Raw genomic sequence first — 26,254 nt, forward strand, 5'->3', positions numbered from 1 at the left:
GCCTTCAGCGTGGCGGCGCTGTCGCCCTGTGGCTTCGCGCCACCCTGTGGCTCCGCGCCACCCTGTGGCTCCGCCGCCATGCTGCCACGTGGTTGTTCACGTGGTGTGGAGCAGCTGCCGGCGGCGTGGCACCGTGGCTGATCACGTGGTTCGTCACGTGGTTGCTCACGTGACCAATCACGTGGTGCGGAGCAGCTGCTGCTGCTGGCAGCGCGGCGCGCCAGCGAAACCGAGCTGAAACAGCTGTGCGCATGTGCCGTGTCAAGCGGGACGAAGATGAAGAAGGAACACCCAGCGAAACGGAGCGGCGAAAGACCCACTTTGCAATTTCACTGAGCAAGTTCCACCCTGCCAGCTGTAGCTATCGTGTCACACCAGGTTTAACCAGAGCTAAACCACCGCCAATTTTTTAAGGCTTTCTATGTAGCTGCGTGACTGGCATCCACGGAGCTCGTGCACCAGCGTCCACGTTTTCTTTGGGTTGGTGCGAGAAGCTGAAAATTGAGTGTTATCATGTTGCCGTCTAGAAGCTCGCAACAATGCCGTGACTTTATTTCTCGCGGCTCGGTAGAGGTCTTTTAATAGCTTGTTATTCGGCAATTATCTGCATTTCTTCCAAAGTTCTTTTTCTTTTATAGCATTTAATGCATTATGATTGATGCAGTGCACATTCTCTTGGCACTTTTTGACAGAAGCTGTCTTTTTACACTTGTCACGAATATCTGAAAATATTTCAACGAACTTCTTATAGGCCGTGCTCGGACAAGTAATAGAGCCTAAAGATTTCCAGTCACATTTCGGAAAGCTTAGCCCTGTCAATTATTTCCAAATATGTATTGCATACCGGTTTCAAACATGGACGGTGAGCAGAATACATTTTACATCCAACAAAGTAATGATCTGCCAGCTTTTCTGTGATTAACACGGAGTTTACACTCATACATCCTTCAGACCGGACTGGTACATGGTCAATGCTCGACACTACAGTTCTGTCACAAACAAGTTCTTCTCTGGTGGCTTCATGGACTATCGATTCCACCCCATATTCAGCTAATCTGTTCAAATAATTGTTAGGTAAAACTTTGCCCAGTTTTAAATTGCCGATATTAAAGTCCCCTGTTAGACATAAATTGCTAGAAGATGGTAAGAGCTCTAAATTTTGCCTTAATTCTTCTAAGAAGGATGGAGCATGCTCAGATGGTGGCCTGTAAACAGCAACTAGTGTTATGGTCATTCCAGACAGCTCAAGATCAAGTGCAAGTGACTCAGCTGTCTTAAATGCTAGCTGAGAGGGTACGGATGACCATCGCGATTTGATAAAGACCATTATGCCCCCGCCCTTTCTTGTAGGTCTGCTAATGTAGTATTCTTGATACCCTGGAAGACGAAACTGATCTGTTATGTTGTGCGAAATGTTTATTTCCGTCAGAACAAACCCTCAACTAGGTGCATAATATCTCGGATGCAGACTAAAAAGAGGTCCCAGTATTTCGTAATACTGCGTATGTGAACACGGATAACAGAAAAAGACCTGAGATTTTTTTCAAACACCGAGCCAAGAGCGGTGGAGTTGGAATAGAATGAAACCGTACAGTTATTTTAGATCAGTTTCTGGATATCCTCTCTGGTTACAGTTTTAATTAAAGAACTACCATCTTCCTTTCTGGCAAAAATCAATAATAATATTAATAATAAATCTTTTATTCCACATAACATGTTGAGAGCATTGAAACGGGCCTGTCAAAGCCTCTAGTGGCTTGAGGGACTTTGCCCGGCAAAGTCAGAAGACGGACGTGCAATATAAACATAAAATATCAGCATAATATCAACCAAACATGTCAAAACCATACTAACACAAAATGAATAGTGACCAAGGTGTAACAGGTTAGGAAAAGTAACGTCAACAAAAAATGAAAATCAACAGCAAGGAACCTACGTTATGACAACGGTAATTTAATACTTCGTGCCTGATCATGAATATTTTTCATACATATAGGAACCGTGTTACCATGAGTGAACCATGATTTTTACCGCTTTTTTTGATGTTGCGGAAAACACTTCCTCTGGCAAATCAATAAAAATTTGGGGAACATGAACACAGCGCCTGGCTTCCCCATACCTTGCTGAGGAGCGCGGCACCTCAAAGCAAATGGTACTAAGCAGGCTTCGGGAAGCTGTATGACATATTTTGAAATTGCGGTTCCAGAAATGTCGTACTACTACAGTCTGCACAAAGAGTCTTCGAAAGCATGGGAGACCAAGGGCCGTGAAAATATTCTCGGACACAGAAAAGGGGGCGTTATATGCTACATTTTTTAGTATGTTTCTTAATAAAGTGTTAACTCTGTTTTGCCATCTGGCTGAGCAAAAACAGTAATCCAATATCTGAGAATGCTGTACACCAGAGCATGCTCAATAGTTTGTTTTTTATGTGAAAAGTAACAATGTATTTTATATTGAAAAACAACTAGGCCACGCTCCGAAGCTTATTACAGACGTGTGATAGCTGGCTGTGCCATGACATATCACTGTAGAAGAAGACTCGCAAGTATTTTACCCAATTCACATAGGTGCCCGGCACGCACCGACAGGGAAAACAGTCGGGAACATGCATGCGAGACAGGCCGGTCTAAGCCTTTAGATGGCTTCTAGGACCGTGCATAAAAATAATAATAATAACTATTAGTTCCATCGTCGTACGTTGATGGAGGGGGTGGGAATAAAAGCAATTAACGCTTGACAAAGTTTCCACCTCCTTTACAGCAAGTGAGCAATGGCATGCGACGGCACTTTTGTCACGACAGCAAACAACTGAAGAAAAAAAGAGAAAAAAGGCAAAGTTCACTTAACCATGAGAACGAAAAAGCTGTTCGCTTAGGAAAAAAAAAAGCACATTAAAACAACAGCAATCATCGAAACTAAACTAATGCTTGTAAGACGCTTATTGTACAAGGGTACGTTTACACATGCATGATGAATAGACACTAAGAAAGGAAAGTTTTGCGGAGAAAGATGTCAAGGAGCTCAGTGTAGCTAATGCTGTCTGTGTTTATATTCGCATCGATTAGTTTAATGAGCAGTAGCGGAAGTTGAAATGCAACCATTTGGAGTCCATAGTTTGTTCTCATGCGCGGTAATACCCAGCGTTGACTGTAACGGCATGAATATGTGTACATTGAAATAACTGAATGTGGGCTAAGTCCGATATATTGCTTACGCAATTTCGTTTTTCTATAATATAGGTGCGCAGGAGCCTATGAGCTTGAAGACTGAAAATGTTTATAAGCTTATTCTTGGAAAACAAGTCTTTAGTGGAGTGCCTATTTGGCAGGTTATAGTATATAATTCTGCGAGCCCGCTTTTCAAGAACAGCTAGTTTTTTCAGACTGGTGCGTGTAACAGTGCCCACACTAGTGGGCAGTATTTTAAATATTAGCGAAACAATGCATGATAAAGCAACAGTTTGGACAGCTGACCTTTCCAAGGATGTTAAAATAATTTTTATTTGTGTGCTTTCGTCAGTGAGGGAACGCTACAGATGCACTGTTCTGGTTTGTTCTATACGGTAGTCTTCTAGACCGGTGTCTGAAGTTTGTGAGCTTTGTTGAATAAGCTTACAAAATTAGCCGTCACAGTGCAATCGTGATGCGACTACGGAGAGGCTTTTCGCCATAGCTGTCAGCTGCTGGAAGAATATGGACAGCCGATGGGACTTTGCGGCGCTTGCGCTACACTGTGTGTGAGACTTTTTTTTTGTACTTGCTTTCAGATCCTTAATGCCTGCCCAAGTCTCGGTTCATGTGACTTCGAAGAAGATTTCTGCTTCTGGGAAAATGTTCCCACCTCTGCCGGCTCAGCTTTATGGGATAGGTTTACCGGTCGGTCCCACATGGTGAGTGCTGTCAGCTAAGCATTAGCGAAACTATTTGTAGCGTGCAATGCAACTAGAAATGCGCCCCAGCCGGGTAACACTTTCTCATACACTTGTGCACACTGCCTTTTTTTATTTTTCTTTCGCAGTTCGGCCCCGATGTGGACCATACATTTAGTGAGTCGTTCGGCACCTACGCGGTCATCGGGAGCAACGCCAATTTGATTGACATTCCAGCTCTTCTTGTTTCACCACTTTTGTCTGACTGCAACAACATCTGCTTCAGTTTTTGGTCTTACCACATCGGGACGTTGCCACACATGCTAAATCTCTTTCTCAGAACGAAATTCGGAGATGATGCGATCGAATACTCATTTACTGCCGACGTGAACGCCAGATGGATAAAAGCGCAAGCTAACATTTCAACCGATGCTTCAGAATGTCGCATCGGCTTCAGAGTGGGCTTCCCTCCATTCCAACCTTCCGTCCTCGCTTTGGACGACTTAGTGGTCTCTGGAGGGGCCTGTGAACATTTAGAGGATATTAACCACCCCGAATTTAGCTGTGACAGCGAGACAAAACACTTGACTCGTGACAAGTTGTGCAACTTTGAAGTCGACTGCTCTGATGGTAAAGACGAAAAAAATTGCGGCATTGAGTGTGACTTCGAATCAAAAGGAACGTGCAACTGGAAAAGGACAAGTGCGGGCGCCTTGTGGTCTTTAGAAAAGCCGAAAAACAGCACTATAAGAGAGCCAACAGAAGATCACACCACCAGGTCGGAAGAGGGCAGCTTTCTTCGGTTCAAAGTTCAAGCAGAGCAGGAACATGAACGTACTGCCAGCTTTTTTAGCCCGAACCTGATTGACGCATCTCATACCTGCACGCTCGGCTTCTGGTACTACTCCACTGTTTTGCAGCAAAGTACCGTTATTAGGGTTGTCTACGCACTTTCGTCCAAACTGAAACTCGTTGATACGACGGCTCTTGTGCTGAGCGGACACAATGGAACTCTAGAACGGAAAAAGTGGACGTACGCCGCTGCACGGATAGGGAGGGTCTCTGAACGTTTTTCTGTAAAGTTCATTGGGAAGTTGGAGTCTTTCGACGAAACATTCCTTATCGACGACCTTAGGTTTTCAGAGTGCAACAGAAAGATAGTCGCACGAAAGTCAACATACTGCCCGCCCCACTTCTTCACTTGTGCCAACGGAAACTGTATTCCAAAAAGCACAGTCTGTGACTTCAACGACGACTGTGGTGACATGAGCGATGAAGGGCTCAGTCCAAGAGCAAATTGCACGTTTTTCCCTGCTCGCTGTGATTTTGAAGAAGGCAGTGTATGCGACTGGCAAGTACACAGTCCTACTTGGGAGCTACGGTTGACAGGAGCCCAAGAATACGGACTCACTAATGACGACCTTCGGGATCACACGACAAACTCAGTGTATGGAAACTTTCTGCGATTCTTGTTTGTTGATAGATCACTTGAAAAGGGGGAACTCTCTAGTCCAATAATCAGGGCGGCAGAAGGTGCTCGGTGCTTCCTTAGGTTTTTCTACGCGTACCAAACTACATTTTCCCACCTAGACTACAGGCTGTATAGCATAAATGCTGGAAGCTTGGCTGTATACGTCCGTTTGGATCTTCTCGGGGAGAAACATCTTGTCTGGAAGACGTCTCGCGTATTTGGTCAGCATTACGAAAGGAAAGTAATATCGCTTGAGAAATTTAGTGGCCCCATGCAGGTGGTGATTGAAGCAAGTGCTGGCAAAGACACGAGTGGGGCTTGGGCTCTCGATGACCTTTCCTTCACAGATGGCTGTAGTGTTTCGCCACTCACCACATTACCTGTGCTCAGGCCAGAAGCAACGACTGAGTCGCCGTCGCGCTCCTGTTCCTCTGAAGAATTTGCTTGTCCGGACAACACGTGTATTCCGTTAAATCAAGTTTGCAATTTTGTCGCGGATTGCAAAGGTGGCGCTGACGAGGCTGCATGTGCTAGTTGCAATTTTGACAGCGGAACTTGCGGTTGGCAGGACGTAAGCATTGGTAGGTACTCGTGGCATAGACTCCAAGGCGGTCAAGACGGAAGCGATCCTAGTACAGATGTGTCCGGCAAAGGCTTTTTCATGGGCGTAACTGCGGGAGAGGGAGTCGTCTTAGATAACGCTGTTCTTAAATCGGTCGAACATGGTGCTTCTGCCGCGTCGTGCTACTTGGAAATGTTTTACTACGCTAACAACGTGGTATCAGGCGCAGAGATTCTTAGGTTAAGTATACTGAAGCGAAACTCATCGTCAGAAACACCTCTGCTAGCCTTGCGGACAGTTGAAATCCAAAAGTGGAAAAAAGTTATTGTAAAAATCGGGCGTCAAGCGTATGGCGGATGGGCCTTAAAACTCGTCGCAACGCCACCAACATCACTAAGCAGAATTGCTGTAGACGACATCAGTTTGCATGACTGCGGTCAATCATCTATTCTTGGTAGTGACTGCGAGTCCAAGGGCCAGTTCTCTTGTAAAGAATCTCACGACATCTGCTATACAAAATCTCAGCTTTGCGACTGGAGCCTCGACTGCCCACATGGATCAGATGAACTAAACTGCAGTACTTTCCCGGAAAGATGCAGCTTTGAGAACGGTATGTGCGGTTGGGCAGAGGGCGTCGTTGAGGGCCACTCCCGCTGGAGTATTGTTAGAGGTGAAGCACTGGCAGACGACGAAGGGCCAAATTTCGACCACACATTTGGCAACGATTCGGGGCATTACCTTTTTCTGAAAAAGGACAGCTCGCAGAAAAGCCACGCTACCTTAAAAAGTGTAACATTTAAAAGCACCACAACACGTGAATGCAGGCTGCGCTATTGGTATATGATAGCTGGCAATGCGAAGGTGGAGGTTATCATTCAGCCTGAGGCACGCGAGCACGAACTGCACAAATTAAAAGAACTGAGTGGAAACGATACCATTAGAGAATGGCAAAAAATAGACCTCATTTTGTCTAGTCCAAAAGATTTCCAAGTGGTTCTGGATGGATGGCCTGATGGTTACATCGCCATCGACGACGTCTCATTCACACCAGACTGTTTGGTTTCTCATTCGTCTATTGTGCCTACACTTTCGCCCGCAGGTAAATGCAAGAGCGACACGGAGTTCACTTGCAAGGACAATAGCTGCATATTAAAGGATATGGTTTGTGATTTCAAATCAGACTGTCCGTTCGGGAGTGATGAATCTGAGTGTCCGTCCTCGTGCAGTTTTGAGCAAGGTGAGTGTGGTTGGAACAGCCTGAATTTACCGGAGTCAACTGCATGGCGTTCGATGACAGCAATGGAAGCGAGAGAACAGGTAAAAAATAGCCCTGCTGTTGACGTAACAAAAAACTCTTCCTCCGGTAGTTATCTGTCCTTCTATGTTGCCCACGACGGAGTCCGATTAGAGAGTCCAGTAAGGATGTTCAGCCAGAGGTTCCAACAGTCTACCCCGGCCTGTAAGATAAACTTCTACCATTGGCTCACTCTTCCTGTAGTACACGTACGGCTGCTGATCGTTAGTGATGATTCTGAAGAAATACTGTTGTGGGAGCGGACATCAAAAAAATTGGCTAAATCCTGGATTTTCCAGTCAATAGGTGTTGGGCGCCGGAAGGGTCACTTCCGTCTCGCATTTGAAGTCGACTCTCCTTCAAGTGGAGGCGGGCTACATTTCGCTTTGGATGAAATTAATTTTGTGGACTGCGGTTACCCGAGGGATGACGAGTTGTCTGGTGATCCTTGCTCACAAAAGGACTCATTCAAGTGTAAATCGCGTCAATTCTGCATCTCTAGCGAAAAGAAATGCGACCTGTACGATGACTGTGGTGACAGCAGCGATGAAGAAGATTGCGTCAACGAGAGAGTGACCTTTGATGATGAACAGAGTGGCGTTCTTGAAGTCGGGAAGCCGAAGAGAGATGACACAGAAGGCTCATTGCAATTACAGCGTGGAAGGTCACTATCCCGAAAACACGACGACACGGGACCGCTTTTTGATCACACAACCTTTAATAAGTCAGGGGCCTACCTCCAGTTTGGTGGGGCCTACCATGGATTCAATAAGATGGCCACGTTATCTTCTTTGACCCTCCAAAGTGGCAGTTGCCGTGTCACGTTTCACTCTTATATGTTCGGCAGACAGGTGAATCTGTTGAGCGTCTACATGCGTTACTTCAACAACAGCAGCGACGCTAAAGAAGTCTGGCATCAGGAGGGCCCAGCCGGAGACTTCTGGAAGCGCCACCGTGTTGATGTGTCTGACACGAGAGACCGACAGATCGTGTTTGCTGTGCGCTCTGGGAAAGGACCCGAGGACGTCATCGCTCTTGATGACATAAGCTTCAGCCAAGAATGCAGGTTTGTATTCTTGTATTATAGCTCATTTCACATATTCCCTACAAGGACTTGAAAGGAAAAAAGAGAAATGCGAAGATGCGGCAGCTCTGGCTACGACGCAGCTATAAGAACGTCCAACAAATGTTTTGTTTTTGAAAAATCTTAGCCACTGATTAAGGTTCCTGCTTTTCTTTTCCAGCGGAGAGCAGTTCTTTTCTTTTTTTGCACTCATTAAATATGACGGGCTATTTAGACACGACGTGTCCTTGGCTGCAAAAATTGCTCTTATATTTTGGCCTTCCTAAATTGATTTTATTTCCTCAGGTTACAGTATTTACTCGGCATTGTTAACAGTACTAATTTGACGCTTTAGTACTCAGACTTCATAATCTCCGCATGAGTTTTCGTAACGCGATATGTACGGACCACTCATTTGTCGCTGCACACGTGTCATTTACCTTGATGAGTCATCACTTTTTAAGGTTTTCGGCAAAAAGTCTTCCTGAAGACCCGAGCGCCGCCAGCACATCAACGCCCGCCGCTCCGGAGCCTGGGCGCTGTGACCAGCAGCAGTTTACCTGCATCTCCGACGGGCTGTGCGTGTCTTGGGACCGTGTGTGCGATTTCCGAAAGGACTGCACGGACGGCAGTGACGAAAAGAATTGCGGTGAGTGGACTTTTTGCGTGGTAATGATGATGCTGGTAGAGGATACCTAAGGGCAGGTGGGATCCTTACCTTGGTGATATCTGTAATTGCTTCACCGTATCTCATATGCTAAGCTATATACGTCTTCCAATACTGCCCTGGAATGTCCTCTTAGCACTTAGAAAGCAGAAAAAATTATCAATAGCGGGAGTTTCGGCTGCGATGGGAGCGGCACGCGTTTTCTTGCGGTGTGAAAAAGCAAAGTGCAGACCGTGGAAGCAGCGTTATGCGCTTCGAGAAACCGCGTACAAAGGCACCACTGAAAGCCGCCCAGCGGCCGCATTCGAAACTACGCTCGGGACAGGGGTTGCTGCTTTTGTATGTTTCTGGCTCCCGCCGAGTGCTATCCATTCTTTCATTCTTTATTTCCCATTCTCACGGATGGAGGAAGCCGAGGTAAAAGCTGGGTGCAAGCAGCTTGAAGAGCCCTCCACCCCTGTACAAGCAACAGCAGTGGAAGACATGCACACACTTTCTGGGCACTTTCACGGGGTGACAGATCATAATGGGCACAATACAATGAGAGCAAAAATTTATATAACGCGAAGACCAAAAGGCGTAATTGCTTTAAAAAAAACAGACATAATAATAATTCATAATAAAATGTATAGCAGGTGGTGGAACATAATTATTAAAAGTAACAGGAGATAAGCAACTTGAATTTTGACGGAGTTAGCTTGAGAATTCCTATACCTCTATTGTGAAAACTATTTACAAGTTTCGATAGGCGACACTGAAGCATTTGATCACAATGCTTTAGTGTAACCTGCAGCTGTAGCAGCTGCAGGTGAGGTGTGGTCTCGTGTACAAGTAAAAGTGAGCACGTTCATGACATTCAAGCCGTTTGAGAGAATCTACTACTTATGCACGCTAGGTACTTAATAGTGCAGATTGAAGGCTGTGCCCTCTAGTCGGCGTGGCGCCATGGTGTGGTCACTCTAGGGAGCGTAGGAAGCTGCCCAATAGCATCACGCAGAAGTCTCATGTCTGGTATTATAATACATTATAATACATAGTATAGTATTACTTATATGTTATTACAATACATTAGTGTTATAATGCAAGATATGGGACGAGGTGAACAGAACAAAGAAACACTGGAGCAACGGCGGATTTTACAAGTAATTTTTACTAAATAGATATGTCTGGTGCGCAAGCACAAACACTGGTGACAGTGGAGGAGAAATCAATTACAACAACAATAAAAATAAAGACACCGTGCATACTACGCACATGAGCTAACAAGTAAGGTCACTTTTGTGAGCGCGAAAGGCTGTTTAAATAACCTATCTCTGTTCGGCAGTGAAAGAGAATCCCTTTCGTTTTCGACAGAAGAAGCTCCAATATTTCTCTCTTAGTCTTCTGTTTAAAAGTTGGAAGATACAAATATATGTGAACGCTGGAGTGCGGGAGCCATAGCATGGCAGCAATGACCCAACTGCTGGCACCAACCACCGGCGCTCCGAGCTGTGCGCGGTGCTTTCGCTATTTTTCTTTACGACCTGCCTTTATGTCGAATAAAACCTTTTGCCACAGGATCGCATTATCTGACAGAGACATACATGCTTCCTGGAAGAAAGAATAATAATAATTTGTTTTTTTGGGGAAAGAAAATGGCGCAGTATCTGTCTCATATATCGTTGGACACCTGAACCGCGCCGTAAGGGAAGGGATAAAGGAGGGAGTGAAAGAAGAAAGGAAGATGAGGTGCCGTAGTGGAGGGCTCCGGAATAATTTCGACCACCTGGGAATCTTTAACGTGCACTGACATCGCACAGCACACGGGCGCCTTAGCGTTTTTCCTCCATAAAAACGCAGCCGCCGCGGTCGGGTTCGAACCCGGGAACTCCGGATCAGTAGTCGAGCGCCCTAACCACTGAGCCACCGCGGCGGGTTGGAAGAAAGCGTCCAGCGTCCAGCGCTCTTTTTTCTTCACATACAGCCACTCCTTCGCCCGTTCGCTATGCAGCACAGACATGCCAGAAGTGTTTCGCTCTTCCCCATCCCCTTTCTACGGTAATGGGTAAACTCTCTTGTGCAGATCATGCTTGCAGGCATTATGGATGGACGCCTTGTTTCGCCTTTGTGCAGAAGTCCTGTTGGTGCTCGCGTTCCTCAGTAAACTTTCTGCTTTGACATCAGAAGTTATATGACGACACGCGCGTCTTTTACGCGTCTGAATCGGCATTTCGTGCTTCTGGCGCCGTGGCGTTCGCATTAGTTTGCTAATGTCTTTTTCACCCTGTGTAGTTTGGTTCATCTCACTGCATGCCGTATTTTTTTTTCGAGTGCTATTAGGACACGTTCATTAACGCTGAGTATATTCTTCTTATGCATATCGATGAACACCATCAAACTTCAGTGGTTGTCCCAAAAGACAAGAGATCCACAAGGTAGCTAGCGGCGGGCCACTTTTCTTCACTTCGGCCGCCTCTGCACGTCTCTCGCGTTACACGAGGCTAGTCGCGCCAGAAAGCTACTTCCTTGTATCGTCTGCGCACGAATTCCGCCTATACGCCTGTGTGGCCTCACACGATTCGTTGCGCCAACTCACCTATGTGCGTCAGTTGTGCTGTCGTGGGTGATGTGAATCATTTACTTTTAGCGTGCCCACATGTTTGTGACGGGTGTGAGAAACTCCTGTGCAGCCTGAGGAGAATGAATGTTTCGCTGCAAGACGTCTCTCGCGTCGTGTACTCCGAGGGCTCGCCAACTGAGGGGCGTGCAGAGGCAAAAAGAACCTTGAAGTTTTATAAAACACTGGCTTTATAAGACAGTGGTACACGCACGTTCGTTGAAGTAAGCGACTAAGGCGGAGCAATTGCCGACAGGCAACTGTAAGGCTGACCGGCACATAAACATCGTCACCACCATTATGTTGGTTCATCGATCGGCTATTATCTTGGAAGCAATTATTAATCGTATACATACATACAATGCTACCTACACGAGCATGTTCGTGCGTTTGTAATTATGTGTCACCAAAAAGCCATTTTTAAAGATATGTGCTTATATTTTTATGCACATGCAGAAGTCGTCTGTTACATGTTTTTTTTTACTTTTATCTAAGTCACTTTCTGTCAGCGAAAGCTTTCGCTTCTCTCGCCGTCAAAGCTCGTTGCGCGTGGCAGCTTTTTCTTGTTCTTTGTCGTGTGATAAAGCTATTCCTCCAGGAATTGCATAAAGATGCGGTGGAAATTTAAGATAGGATACCCGTAGGGCCTGAATACAGTCGAGCTAACCGTGCTTTCTAATTATTTCAGTACAACCAAGTTGTGGCTTCGAGAACGGCATTCTTTGTGGGTGGGCCGTGACAAGCAACGCCTCTCTGCTGGCCTCTGCTTCCGGCACCACACGATTCACGACATACTCCCTGGAAAACGAGTTCAGATGGAAGCTTATTCAGGCTAATGACCAGTCTGACCGGGTAAGCTGTCACACATGTCGCGGTTGCATTTTTTTGCGCGCGCTGCTTTATTAGAAACAGAACTACTCTTGCGCAAACCAGCCGAACAGGCCTTCGCTGCAACAAAGTGTTTTCGGTCGCCTTGCCGTCATACGTAGAGATTACAGCGGCCGATTTAGCCTTCTCAGGCCATTGACCTAATCAATGACCCTGAGTAATAATCTGTGAACATTGCTAGTGGAACCTGCTTCGTGTTTCATTAAGTCCTTTGTACATTGAACCTAAATGCTTGGACGCATTAGAAGTGCCTCAATGCAGCATGGTTTTCGGTAAAGTACTACTCCGCGGCTCATCGGAAGATTGCGAAATTGCACAACTTTTTGCCGTTCCTTTATTTTGTGTTATTCTTTGCACTGACATCGACATTTATTTGAAAGTGTTAGGAAGCCTGGTATTGTTAAAAGTTTTTCAAAAGCACTCAAAAAGTCTCCTTTCTTCCGCTAAGAGAGAGAAAAGTTTGGTGTTAAGAAAGAAGGTGATAACTGGTGACAGCACTTCAGCTCTAAAAAAAAAAAAGGATTCTTTTCTTACTTTCATTAGGCTTCTGTGCCTGTCTAGTCTGTGTGTGGTAAAAAGACAACTCGTTACGAAAGATAATAGTTGTGAAAATAGCATGTATACATCGTCATGGAACGAAATATGTGATCGCGGAATGTGGGCAAAGTGTCCTTTGTTTTTACGGTGACGCTTTTTACGATAAGGCACACTTGAGACTTTATGATTTAGGCATGCATTAAAGCGCGGTGTTATGTCTAAACGGTAGACTTCATTACAGCTACGCTGCATTAGTCTATTAAGGCACAAGCTGCGTGCAGGAGCTATTCTTTGCATAGTCCCTTAGGTGCTTACTGAAGAGCTGACTGACGGATTAAGTGGCACGCGACGCAGTTCCGCGCGACGCAGTGACACACCATCTCGTCCTCGATGCTCTTGAGAGGGATGTAGCGCGCGCGGTGCTAGTCGCTGACGCCGAGTTAAGTGAAAGGCGATTCATAAACTGATCCTGTTCGTTGTGCGCAGCTGCCGAAAGCGAGAAGAATGCCATATTATGAGTTTTTCATTTATTAACCATGCTGCGACTAGCGTCTGAAAAACTATCGGAAAAAAAGAAAACTCTCGCTAGCAGAGCACTGCGGAACGTTGTTTTGCGTGAACATGGTGCTGAATGAGAAATACACTCGCTTAAAAAAAAAACATGAATCTAATTTCTTGCCACTTGCGCACTTTGAAAAGTGCGGGAACTGACGGTGTGCGTGATCTGCAGGCAAACCGGGAGCTGCGGCCCCAGATCGACCACTCGGAGGGCACTCAGCAGGGCTGGTACGCGCTGGCCAACTCGGCGTACGGGGGCACGACCGAAGCGAGCCTGCTGTACTCGTCGCGGCCGCTGTCGCACACGGCGGGCGGCTGCCGACTTCAGGCGTGGTACTACTGCACCGATGACTGTACGCTGCAGCTACTACGCTACTCGTCGACAGACGGCGCAGTCCAGGAGAGGCCGCTGTGGACCGCTTTCCGTGAGGGCATACGTACTTCTCACTGCGCACGAATTTTTATCTACGTGCGTAAACGGAAAATGCACGGCAAGCCCAGAGTATTGGGTAGAGTGGACGCGGCTACGCATGACTAGTTATTTGTTATGGTGAGTTTAATGGAGCTACGCAAGAAAAAGCGGAATGGTTTGAACAGCTGCACATTTAATGCTGCGTTAAGCATGATGCGCACGAAGAAGCAGCGACGTCAATGGTGCGATGCTTGCTGAGCATGATATTCAGAGCAATATAAAAACTGGGTGCACAACTTCTTGAATTTCGGATGCACAGGTAAACTGTTCACGTAATTATTGAGCTGCAACAGAGGAGTTATGCTGCAGGCACGAAGAAATGAATCGTTTGTGTATGCTACCTCTGAGGCAAAAATTAACAAAACATAAAAACGAGCACAAGTGAGAAGGACAGGAAAACGTGCTACCTCTGGCTACTGGCTATCCACTGCAGCATTGCACGCGTAATGCAAGCATATAATATTACCTGACAATATTAAATTACGCTTAACCATTAGTTCTTATATAATCTAAGTGCACTGAACACAATGCCCCCGCCACGTCCCATCCTCTACCACGAAAACATGTAAAATCACTCTTAATTCAGATATAGGCTACTCCATCCAGAGATTTGGCACCCGAAAGAAAACAAAGTCCACGTGAGCTTGCTTGCTGGGAAATTAGTTGGATTATTTTAATCCTTTGTAATGTACGCTTTTGGTTAGGTACTCATATAATCAAATACAGTAACTTTATTAATAAATCAGAATGATTGATAAGCTCCGCCGCGGGAGGAAACGTTGTACGGAGATGCACTGCGTGGAAATGACAAAAGCTCATTATTGACCGACCGTAGCTGTAGCTTCCATTCCATCTCCAGAAAATCGTGGTACAGACTGTAGCGAACGTGAATGGAAGACGAGTGAACATGCAAAGAAATTTTGTAAAATGTAAATAAGCTAAAAAAATTAATGAAACATAAAAGGAAGAGAGCCTTCTCTTTGAGCAGCATCCGCCAGATGAGAAAAGAGAGGAGCCTTACATGCAGACTCGAGAAAACTCAAGAGCATTTGAGCATTTATGTCAGTCTTGCCGAAGCTAGCGAAAACAAAGGCGCACTTTCGGGAACGCGCTCCTAAGGAAAATTTTAGCACTTAAAACAAGAGGAAATACCAAAGAGCGCTGATTATGCTGTCCATTTTGCAGCGACGATGGCCGCGTCAGGACAACAGCGGCGAGACCACCGTTCGTTCAGTGTTTGGTTTTGTACCACGAAGAATTCGAGGGACACTGTGGGTGCTGATTTTCGCGCACGTGCTGCGACCAAATGGGGGCAACGGAAAAGCCTTGAAGCATGTAGTGCGGTCTACATGGTACAGGCAGTCTGATATGAACCTCAGGCCAGCACCTCTCGCAATCGTACAGGAGCGACAGAATATAGGCTTTTGAAGTCTGTAGTCTGTGTATATTTTTTTTATAGAAGAGAAAATTTGTGGACATGGTTTTCGCCTGTATTTGCGTTTGTGCAGTTGGGGTGACTGACTGGCTTCGATCGAGCATTAAGACTCAGCAACTACTACAGCAGCTATTTAGTGACAGCAAGTTGAAAAAAAGTCGTCTATCCGCACCACATAAGCGCCTCGGACAATGTAAATAATGAGTATTGCGCCTACCTATGTCCGTAGAGGGGAATAAGTTCAGGCTTTAGATATGCACGTGCCTTTGTTGAAAAAATAGGCAGTCATATTTTTTGCAGACACTTTCCACCGCCTACGCTTTGAAGGCTTTTTTTATTGCGCGAATTCGCCGTTTGGCACAAATTAAAGAAAATGTCTCAACCTTGTTTCCTTAATGAAGTCTAGCAGGGCTCGATATTGAGGCCCATATGTCTAGATGCTCAAGTCGGACGAACGGCTTGGGACTTTTGAGGTTTATAGCTCGTTAATATGCGCCACTGGACACTGTGTTAGAATTATTACAAATGAAATATGCACTGACCTAAACGTGATTGGAGGATTTTTTTTTACTGCGCTCTCTATTTTGTGGTTTGGAATGTGCTTTCTTAACAGGCGGGCGTTCGAAAGAGTGGACTCTAGTCCAGGTGCCCATCGGCATCCTGAGAGAAGCCCGTCTTGCATGGCGTGCTCAGAGGGGTTACAACCAACAGGCTGTTCAAGCTCTCGACGACCTCGAGTTCATCTCTTGTGAGCCGCCAGAACTGCGAAACGCCACCTGCCCGCCAGACCAATTCAGGTAGTCCAGTTCCCTGCGCTGATAGCGAAATGTACCACTCTATGAGGACCGAATTGTCTCCTACGTGCATTCAAAGGGCTCTTCGAGAAATCGGGCCTTTTACAAAAACCAGAACTCTTCACGACGTCTGTATTTTACATATAACGTAGAAATACCCTATAGTAGTCAGTGTACGGCATTAGATAAGGCTTTCATATAATGAAAGACAACTTACTGTAAACTGATGCTGAAGTGGCATTAGGGCAGAGCTTAACATTGGGTATTACTTGTATTGAGCCTTTATTTAGACGGTAACTTAAGTTAAATTTGTATATTTTGTCTTGCAATCTTGTTTATCATTATAAGGAAGCCTTTCTATGCGCATTCATGACATAAAACTCATGCTAAGCGAACCCTTATTTATATATACAACAATGCCAAGAAGTTTGTGGTTGCACGGTAAACCGGCCGCCCGGCTATTAACGAAGCAACTATGAGCCGCTTGCTCGCCTTATGCGTGTGCATGTGCGTGCACTCTGCTGCGAAAGCACGAATGCGCATTCAAAGCTGGTGTAATTTTGCGTATATATAGACAGGGACGTATTTCAGTGTCACTCTTGGTAGGGATGGTTGGGAAAGGAGGGAGTAGAATGGTTGACGTGGTCCCATTTGAACCGCGTACTTCATTAACTTTTTTGATGAAAAAAAAATAGATACAACATGGCTTTCTTAAACAAAATTTCGCGCTTAATATAGAGAGGCGACACCCTCCGCTCTCCCCCTCCTCCGCTATTAAATCTTTCCCTGGGCAGGAATACATTCGGTTTACTTGAAGTACTTACGGATAGCGGAAGCTAGAAATATCAATACCTTCTACGATTGCGCCGCAGAGAGCAGCGCCTCTACTCTTTAGATATGCATCCACAGCGTCGGAAGCGTAATCCGGCTTTTATATCTTGCAATGTTTGCTTCGTCTTCTAAATGACACAGAGCTTCTCTTTGTGAATTCATGATGCAAGTGGCAATAATTGGACGGGTTGTATCGCACTTTTTTTTTTGCAAGGTGCGTCCTAGACAACTGGTGCATAGAAAGAAGCCAGCTTTGTGACCAAACAAGGGACTGCGAGGATGGCAGCGATGAGAACGCCGTGGCTTGTTCCACCATGAGAAGCCGTTGCTCCTTTGAAGATGCTCACTGCGAGGACTGGACGAACGATGCAGAGAGAGGCATCCGCTTATTCTGGTCACGCAGGATTGCTGGTGCAGCGGACCCCAACCTGCCCATGACTGACCACACCACGTCAAGCGGCCAAGGTCTGAAGGACGTTTTCTCTAAGAGAATGTTCCCGCAAAAAAAGAAATTAATTTCGTGGCGCTGAAAGAGTACATCTAAGCTGTACTTTCGTTTTTTTTTCAATTTCTGGGTCCTAATTTAAAATGTGTGGTCGCGCGTACCTGACTGCACTGCATTCGTTTTCGTTAATTGGTCCCGACGTGATTTCGCCGAGTAGCCGTATTACTGGGATGACTGGAAGAAAACGCGAAGAAACGACCAAAATTACGCTCATTTCCTACTGACTTGCGTTGGCTTTGAAAGTTTGCTGCCTGTTTCTACTTGAGTCGACTCGTTCGTGAAGGCTGTCTGCACGTTACATGTAGAACAAGGTTTCGGCGTTTCCCTCGTAAAGCTTACACCATGCTCCTCACCACGGAGCCCGGCGTAATTACTGGCGAGCGACATTAGGCGCTCCGGGCGGGCACTGCTTACTGCGTGCCCTTCGCTTTCGTTACCGGTGCCCGTTTACAGGCTGATGACACTGCGAGCACAGTCACTCTCGCCACCTGAACTTGCGCGTGGGGTCATCGCCCAGGTTCACTGCCGTCGCTGATGAAAAAAAAAAAACTCTCATGTGCTTCCTGTGTCGTCTAAGGGCCGTCTTCGATGGTGCGTTCCGTGTAACAACGTCTGAAAACGATACGCGATGGTCGGTTGGGTAAAGATTGTAGCTTCCGGTTGTTACGCCAAGCCCTAGCGTCATCCCAGCTTCTGCTGCGTCCACTTCATACGTCATTGCGAAAAAAAGAGCATAAAGACCTTGGTATTAGCTAGTTACTACGGCAAGAGTGATGGACCAACGCTGGCATTGTTGCCGATTTCTGAAACGAAATGGCTTATACCCACCACGGTGCATTGGCCACCATTCGGGCGGTGACGACATATTTCTGAAGTCGGAGGACTTACAGCAATAAAATTAAAATAAAGGTTTCCGAAATGGATGAGCGCTTGAATAAGAGGAGGTGGTTTCGATGAGAACAGGTTATGAAAAGCGAAAGGAACGACTAGAGGACGCGAGACGTAATTTAAAGAAAAGAAGAATCCGGTGAGATTTTAACAACATAGACTGCCTCGGGTATAAAAGAACTTTCTGCTTGGCGAAGCAGATATTCATGCGGCCAGGCCCAAATGCAGAAGCTCCAAGGGGGCGGACAATCTGAACGGACAAAGTCAGGCAGAGCTGCTGAGGCGCAATTTTTAAAAATCTTCTTCCACGTTTGGGCATATACATAGAACCGGGCGAGGAGAGGACGGAAATGCTGTAAGCCGATTACCAGGCAGGAGTGGAATTGGCGCCTCGTTATAAAATTCAGCTCGGAACGTCTTTCTTCGTTTGTTTTCACTGTCAAAAAGGATCGATTAAACTGGTACGGGAGTGTTGTTGACGGCAGACATCTAAAGGGACAAGATACGACCAACAGTGTTCTGTTTCACCACTCCCCGCGCACGGCCAAAGAAGCACCGCGAGAAGTGGGGCCGATTTTTGTCATACGATACTGCGTTGCTCCCGAGCAACGGTCGCAGAGAATGTGGATCGTGGACTGCTACCGCAGCGGGCCATGATCGATGCGTCTAGTCATGGACATGCCACTTGCTGCCTGCATTTATAATTGTCAACCCATCACAACGTATTGTGTAATTATGCTTGAATTGCAAAAATCCTGGCCTTTATTGATTCAGTTAGGCAGTATATTACCAGTTAGGCGGTGAATCCTAGTTTTCACTAAATTTGATTTCAGGTTCCGCTCTCTACATTTCGTGTTGTCATGTGAAGGAAGCTAATTTGAAAAGCGAGACTGCCATCGCGTCGTTGAGTGGAACGAAAGAGTGGCAACCATCGTAACATGGCGGCACGCGTCAGTGAATTTGCACGTATGCATACATAAAAAATGGGCTGTTTTAAGCTCACTTGCTAACATTAAAATCATACTGATCGGCAAAAGGTTGCGTCTTTTGGTTTAGGATGAATTTGTTTTTAGGCTTGCCACTTCTTGCAGGGTGCTGTCGCCATTGCACTCACCAATAAATGCATTACGATGCATAAATGCTTGTTTACTTATTCGAAAATTCTTATTAAATATATTTTACGGCACTTGTACCGCAACAGGCGCGGAACTGGTCTCCTTGAACCCCAAAAAACGCCCCCTACCTTAAGCGGCTTGAAGTAAGACGTGCACCTGACAATTTTATGTCTTCGATGTTCTACGACGAGGGACTGTCGTGGTGAGAAAAATAAAGTCTCCTATGAAATGTGCGCCTCTGTAGGCAGCTTAAGAAGGAGTAAACGTAACAAAAGAAAGTACACTCTATTAGTGAAATTCCAGGTCATAGGAGTCTCCTGCATTCTGGCACGTTGCTCGTTCATCGGCTTGTGTCTCTCGTGTTTTTGTAGGTTTTGTCAACAGAACACAATAAGAATAATTCCCTGGCAGTTCCCATTAAAACGAAAAAAAAAGAACACTGCAGAAGCAGTTGCTGATAAAGTACTCAAACGCTGTTTATATCTTCGGTATAGCTTTGTTGTCTCACAGAGCAAATTCTATTCGAAAACGTCGCAAATTAACTCTACGTAGGTATGCTACTTTGAACGGTTGCAAACTTACTGAACGAACAAACGGAGCAGTGAACTACTGCCTCAGTAGTCTCGACATGCGTAGTGCAGCAGTCTTGGCTCCCGGCCACTGAGGGCTGCAGAGAAAAGCAAAAAGTCGAAAGATAAACCAGCTGAACTTAGAATTATATAATTGCATAGACATGGCCTGTTTAGCAGACAGTTGTGTAACAGCCATTTAGACGCTGTCACTACCTCAAAATACTAGCACGTTAGGCCTCGTTAGTGAGACGTTCACTGAGTATTTTGTGCTACATATGATCATTTAAATTTGCTTATTGCCATTCTAACAAAGCTTTCACTTTCCTGACACACTCGAGTTCTGCGTATCATTGTTTTAGGCGCCTACATGGCTGTGTACAAGCGTTGGGTTGGAACCACGGGCGTCACCACTTCAGGGCGCTTATCATCCTACGTCATCAACACGAACCCCAAGATTGCCTGTCAAGTAAGCATCAAATCGGCTTAGCAGTTCTCACTTGCTGTTATCTGTTCGCTTTTTCAGCGTTTTTAAAAACTTTGTTATGCGCTTGCTCTCTCACCGCTATTTTCTGTTTCTGAGGTAGAAGCTAAGGATGATTCGGGCAGCTAGGGTGAACATTTTTTTTTATTTCGTTCTGGTTGGAAGAATACAAGTTTAGCAGCCTCTGAAAATGATCTATGCAAAATAACGCAATTCTACTAGCCTTAAGAAATGCTTCGAAACTGGAGTAGAAATCGTTTGGCATGACAAAATGAGTTGATTGCCGAGTGCCACTCGTGTGGCATATGACATGTGCTTGGACAATGTACTGAAATTGCGGGCTTGTTTTTTTACACCGTTGATTGAAGCAATAAGCCCGGTGTACAATTTTCAAATATCGACACACATCATTACCAAATAGCCGTGCCTTAACAATATTTTGATATTTATGTGAAAAAGTTATTTAATTTGGGAGACCAGCAAATTACAATGCAAATGATCATGTCTTCCACGTTAAGTCCTACATTAACAGCATGGAATACCAGAAATGAAAAAAAAACGAGAAATGTATTTTACTTTTCAGTGCAGACATGGTTTTTCAGCTCTAAAAGGACCGATAACTAACCAAAATGTACTTGAAGTTACGGTGACAATGGAGAGACACTGCCTCGTATTTGCAGAATCAACGCTGTAACAGCAAAGAAACGGAGATGTATAGTTTTAATTTGACTTTAAAATTACACAAAACAAGCTGTAGCGACATTGGTGACATTCTGCGGTGAAGCCATAGACTTATCGCTGTATTTTACCACGTGGCCGCGTCTGAGCAAAATATGACTATATGCTGGCAAGTACAGCCTAACGTGATTTGAAGGTGATACCTTCAGGCTTAACCTACTTGGGTTAGATTGCTCTAATATCGTTTATTTTCGCAAGAGGGCTGCAGCGAGTACACGAATTTAGCTTGCCGAAGGATTTAGCTCTATCGTGCACCGTCATATTTGTTGAGGACTAAGTTACTGTTGCGCCAGGAAGAATTTGTTTGACTATTACGGCCTGAAAAAAATGCGATAATACCCAAATCGCGCAAGGCTGTACGCAGTGCTATTTCCTTTAAAAAGCGGACGTCATATTTTATTACGGTTGCGATGACAAGCAACGCATTTCGTTTGCATAATAGATGAATCGCTTTGAGTTCTTAAAACTAGATGGCGCCGCAGTGTTTTGCATTTTCTGGTCGAAACGCCAGCCATTGTCCACTAAAACCGTCGTCGACAAACGTAGTACGTCACTGCGCCGTAATGTCTTTGCGCGTGAGTACGGAAGTAGGGGTACGCTGCACTGAATATGGCCAATTACTGTCAGTCGGCTGGGTTCATATGAACTTTTCTTCTTTCCTTTTGATCGCCAGTAATAGCCGTAGCACTGGCTGATCGTAGTTTCTGGCATCTGGACGCACAAAACCGAGCGCGTTCATTGTTCAAAGAATTCCCAGTAGTCGTCTCCTACGACGTTTCCCACGAAAGCGTTGCGGGATCTGGCCTCTGGGATATTAAGTTTTCCGTTCCGCCTTAAAATAGGTGAGTTCTTAAAATTACTTCCTCGATCCCTTTGAGTTAGCAAACGTGAGATCAGGTTTTGCCTGATGTTAGGTGGCTTGCCTCGAAACTGATAACATTCTATCATATCTGTCCGTGTTATTTATCTTCGTTTTACTTGTGCGCTTTTTTATGCTCAAGGTGCGTTTCTGGTACAACGTGCATCAACGAGGCGTCTCGCTGGAAGTATACCGACAGACAAACCTTGGAGATGGTGGTCTTTCTCACGTGCGCACTTTGCCAGTCACGGGACCTGATTACTGGAATCGTGCGGACATCAACTTTGGCACGGCGAATGAGACATTTAGGGTAAGCCATTCCCAATCACGGTACGAACCAACTTCGATACACTGAAAAAAGCTCTTTTTCCAGTGTATCAGGCACGATTAAAGAATTGAGAAGGCTATGTCGAGTGACGGTTACTAGAAGATGCCTTCACAGATACTAGCCTTCCTCTTCATTTACCTCTTTTACCTCACAAAACTTCAGAGAACCACAGATAGGACTTGGAAACTTCAATGAATTGCGTAAAATTTGCTGTTTTGACTTGTTCTGCTTAGGTCGTCATTAAAGCGGTGTTCACTGACAGTGGAGCGCTGCAAGGTGCCGCCGTAGACGACATCACTATGACAGATGGCTGTCGAAGATCGGACCGTAAGTTTACGTGTATTCTTCAGCGCTGTACGGCGTAGCTACAGCTTCTCACGTGTCGCTTTTCGACGCGACAGGTGAGCTGCCCGGAAAAGACACCAAAAATGAAACGTCGCCGAGCGGGCAATGTGGTCCTGAGCAGCTGCAGTGCAATGACGGCGGCTGCTACTTGCCTTTGCAGCGGTGTGACTTCATTCCGGACTGCAAGGATGCCACAGACGAAAGAGACTGCGGTAGGTACAAACTGCGCCATCGTGGCAGAACGCCAGCCTGAAATATGGGACCAGCACAATAGGCCCGGGGAAATGCGCCCTTTAGTAGAATCCTATTGGCTATCAGCAAAATACCGCTTAGGCTAGAGCTGATTGAGATTTCATGGCTAATATTTCGAATTCGTTTCTGAAGCCTGTCTTTTGCAGGGGAAACAAGTTTGCTACATGGGGAACAATGTTTTAGCATGAAGCTGAAGAACGAAAAATGCCGTTTTTTTTTTCTGGAAAGCGTTTCGTGTCTGGTTCAGAAGGTATGGCGCGACTATAATAACAACTGAACTTGCGATTCAGCCAACACCATTGCTTGGCTGCGTTAAAGAAAAGCAGCGCTTTTTTTTCGTTATCACATTTTGTTCCCCTTTGAACTTCGCTAAGCTTTCGTATACTGAGCGTAATACACCTTTAGTTTCGAAAGCCTTCGGGCCCTTCGACCGTTGTTTTTAGCCCTGAAGTTCGTTGTGTATTTTTTGCACTAAATATGCCCTGCTAAGAAGCTAAACACGATTCCCAAACAAACCTAGTGCTTCCTGCTCTGGCTGGTTCTGGTTTGAATGGAGTTGATTTATTCTGTCATGCTGCAATGTTCTGCGGCGCATCTGCACTGCTTTGAAGCCATGATTGGGAACTATTTGTGTTTTTGAAAAAACTGCGCAATTTTCACTCTGGTATTCAGTGTTAAACGTTGCATAAAGGAGCACAATATCCTTTTCTAACAATACATAAAAATCATCATTCCAGGTACAAGCTGCGACTTCGAGAAGGATTTCTGTGGCTGGTACAGCTCTCTGTCCGTAGAAGAGAGGTGGTACAGAACGCTTGGAGACCGCGGAGACCACACATTAGGAACATCGAAGGGTAAGAAGTGCTCTAGCTGTTGGGAAGGGCGCAACAGGGCGTTCATCTTCGCCCGGCGAACGTCCCTTTATACGCTGCTCGGCGCACTCGAGCAGTATCGCAGAATGAACTGCCGCTTGGAACTGAAGTTCAGAGCCGAATTTAAAGTTGTATATTTAATGTTACAAAGCTTCGCAAGAAAGAATGGGATGAGCAAGCTTCTGTTATATAAAAAAAGCGTTTTTTTTTATTTGATTCTAACCTATAATCATTTAGATATCAGTTTATGGAAGTCACAACTCTGCTTTTTTCCAGTTAGGTCAATGTAGTAAACACCTTCCTAACCTCGCAATTTGTGTTATTAATGAGTAAAAACAGTGACGAAAACTTTTGTCTGGTGCATTATCCTGTCCGGCGAATATCTGTGACGTGACACCTCCCTGAAGCGCATTATAGACGTAATTGCTCAAGGCTGTCGTCAAGAACGAGTCGCGCTGGCATAAAGGACGAACACAGGAAAGAGGATGAAGACGGAAAGAGCGCAAACTATTAACTGATTTTATTGGGATCAATGCTTCAGGCAGCGTACACATGTGCCTAAAAAAGAGGGGAGGTAGAAGAGATGGAGAGGGAAAATCAAGGCATGTGCACAAATCAACAAAACGCATGCAGAAAGTTTTTTTTTTTCTCGCATTATTCAGGGTAACTGATGTATCACTAATACATTCCTCGCCCTTTAGCTTCATGTAGTAAGCTTCCAGAAGCTGGCGGCCGACTTTGTATTTACTGCTGCCTAGATTCTTGATCCTCTTGAGCCATGGCTCACAACCTTTGCAAGCAATGCAATGGGCCGGCAAATTTGCTCCTTCCGTGTTCCGAATTGGTCGCGCATGCTCCCCTGCGCGTTCATTCACGCAGCGGCCTGTCTTGCTCAAGGCAATTGCCCATGGCAGTTTTCTTTACCTTGTAAAACGGGAGGTTCCGGGCACCTGGTGCTCCTTACATATTTGAACGTTAGTCTAATAAAATTAGCAACCCTTGTTCCCTATAACTATTAACAGCTTTCTTCTCGGGAACACGTAGCTTAACAATAATAGGGCGACAGACTTGTTTCGAATGCCAAGCATTTTTGAGGCGGAGATGCTGTATGCCTCCATTGTGTGTATATACTTATATTACCGACACGTAGCAGCCCAAGCAGGCGATGCTGCATGTTAATTATGATTTTATGCACTAAAATTAGCTGGTTTGTTTATTGAGGAAATAAAATGCTCGTGTCAGATTGTCGGTCAATTTTACCAGGAAGAGCATTTCAAATGGGAATCTCGGCTGACGCTTGCTGTCGTTTCTCGCATAGTTCAGTGCTAAGCGAGCACGAGTACCTTACTGCCAGACGCTCCACGTACGCCATTGGTGCGTGTTCTGGCCATTTCCTCGGGCATGTGGTGCCGACAGAGCAGCTTTACCCGCTTGCAGCTTACTTTGGTATTTCCCTCGTGCAGGTCACTACCTGAAGTCGGGCGTTGGCGTCCCGAGGCCTTCTGGGGCGCGAGCACAGCTGCATTCGAAAATTTTTCGAGAATCTGGGCCAGAGTGCAGCTTCTCGTTCTGGTTTTATTCCCCCGAAGAGATAAGCATGGCGTTCCTGAATGTGTACGTCAAGCAAGCCAAGGCTTCACCGAAGGTGGTAACCGCGTTTCTGGCTTTATTCATGTCCCAAACATTTCATTGTCATGCTGTGAATTCCTACATCTGCTACACGTCACGCGTGTTGAATGAATGCTTGTCCATTTTTGAGTTTCGATAAGCTTTTAGCTGTGGTTTTTCGTATCAATGAGCGCTCAAAACACGGAGCAGGAATATGTTATCGCTTCCCTCAACGTTTGCATTGTATTATAGGTTACTGTCAACTAGAACGTCAAAAGGCTTGCCATAGTAACTTTAAAGGGCGGGTATTCGCTGAAAGCGAGGTTGGTTTCAAGCCAATTTATGGTCGCTGTCATAAATTTCCGCAACTGGGATGATATGAAACAAAGGCGTACACTAAAGGTCATTTCGCTTCACTTACCGCCCTGGCCGGTCAAAATCCATACACTGTAGACCATGCATGCACAACTTTTTCACAATGCAGCATTGAAGACTTTGTGCGCTGTTTTAGGCTTTCTATGCCTATTTCTGGAAATGAGTGTTATGCCGCTCCTCTGAAAGCGCCGCCACGCGAAATGCAACGCCAGCTTTTCAGCTCAGAAAGCGCGCTTTGCTTCGGAAAGTGGCTGAAAGTCGTGCTTGCACGATAAAG

At 45.5% G+C, this 26,254-nt stretch overlaps 1 protein-coding gene across 1 annotated transcript in view; it reads left to right on the plus strand.

Moving 5' to 3' along the window:
• LOC144114179 (MAM and LDL-receptor class A domain-containing protein 2-like) overlaps window positions 1-26,254 on the plus strand; it is a 176,769-nt gene that overhangs the window by 135,367 nt on the left and 15,148 nt on the right. Inside the window, exons 70-82 of the mRNA XM_077647750.1 lie at window positions 3,770-3,892; window positions 4,021-8,264; window positions 8,726-8,910; window positions 12,213-12,376; window positions 13,680-13,932; window positions 16,028-16,211; window positions 17,254-17,504; window positions 20,479-20,585; window positions 22,340-22,507; window positions 22,759-22,852; window positions 22,927-23,082; window positions 23,860-23,976; window positions 25,458-25,639. Of these exons, the coding sequence (XP_077503876.1) occupies window positions 3,770-3,892; window positions 4,021-8,264; window positions 8,726-8,910; window positions 12,213-12,376; window positions 13,680-13,932; window positions 16,028-16,211; window positions 17,254-17,504; window positions 20,479-20,585; window positions 22,340-22,507; window positions 22,759-22,852; window positions 22,927-23,082; window positions 23,860-23,976; window positions 25,458-25,639 (6,228 nt within the window). The remainder of the gene's footprint in view (window positions 1-3,769; window positions 3,893-4,020; window positions 8,265-8,725; window positions 8,911-12,212; window positions 12,377-13,679; window positions 13,933-16,027; window positions 16,212-17,253; window positions 17,505-20,478; window positions 20,586-22,339; window positions 22,508-22,758; window positions 22,853-22,926; window positions 23,083-23,859; window positions 23,977-25,457; window positions 25,640-26,254) is intronic.

This window comes from Amblyomma americanum, chromosome 1, assembly GCF_052857255.1.
Source record: "Amblyomma americanum isolate KBUSLIRL-KWMA chromosome 1, ASM5285725v1, whole genome shotgun sequence".
Classification (NCBI taxonomy): domain Eukaryota; kingdom Metazoa; phylum Arthropoda; class Arachnida; order Ixodida; family Ixodidae; genus Amblyomma; species Amblyomma americanum.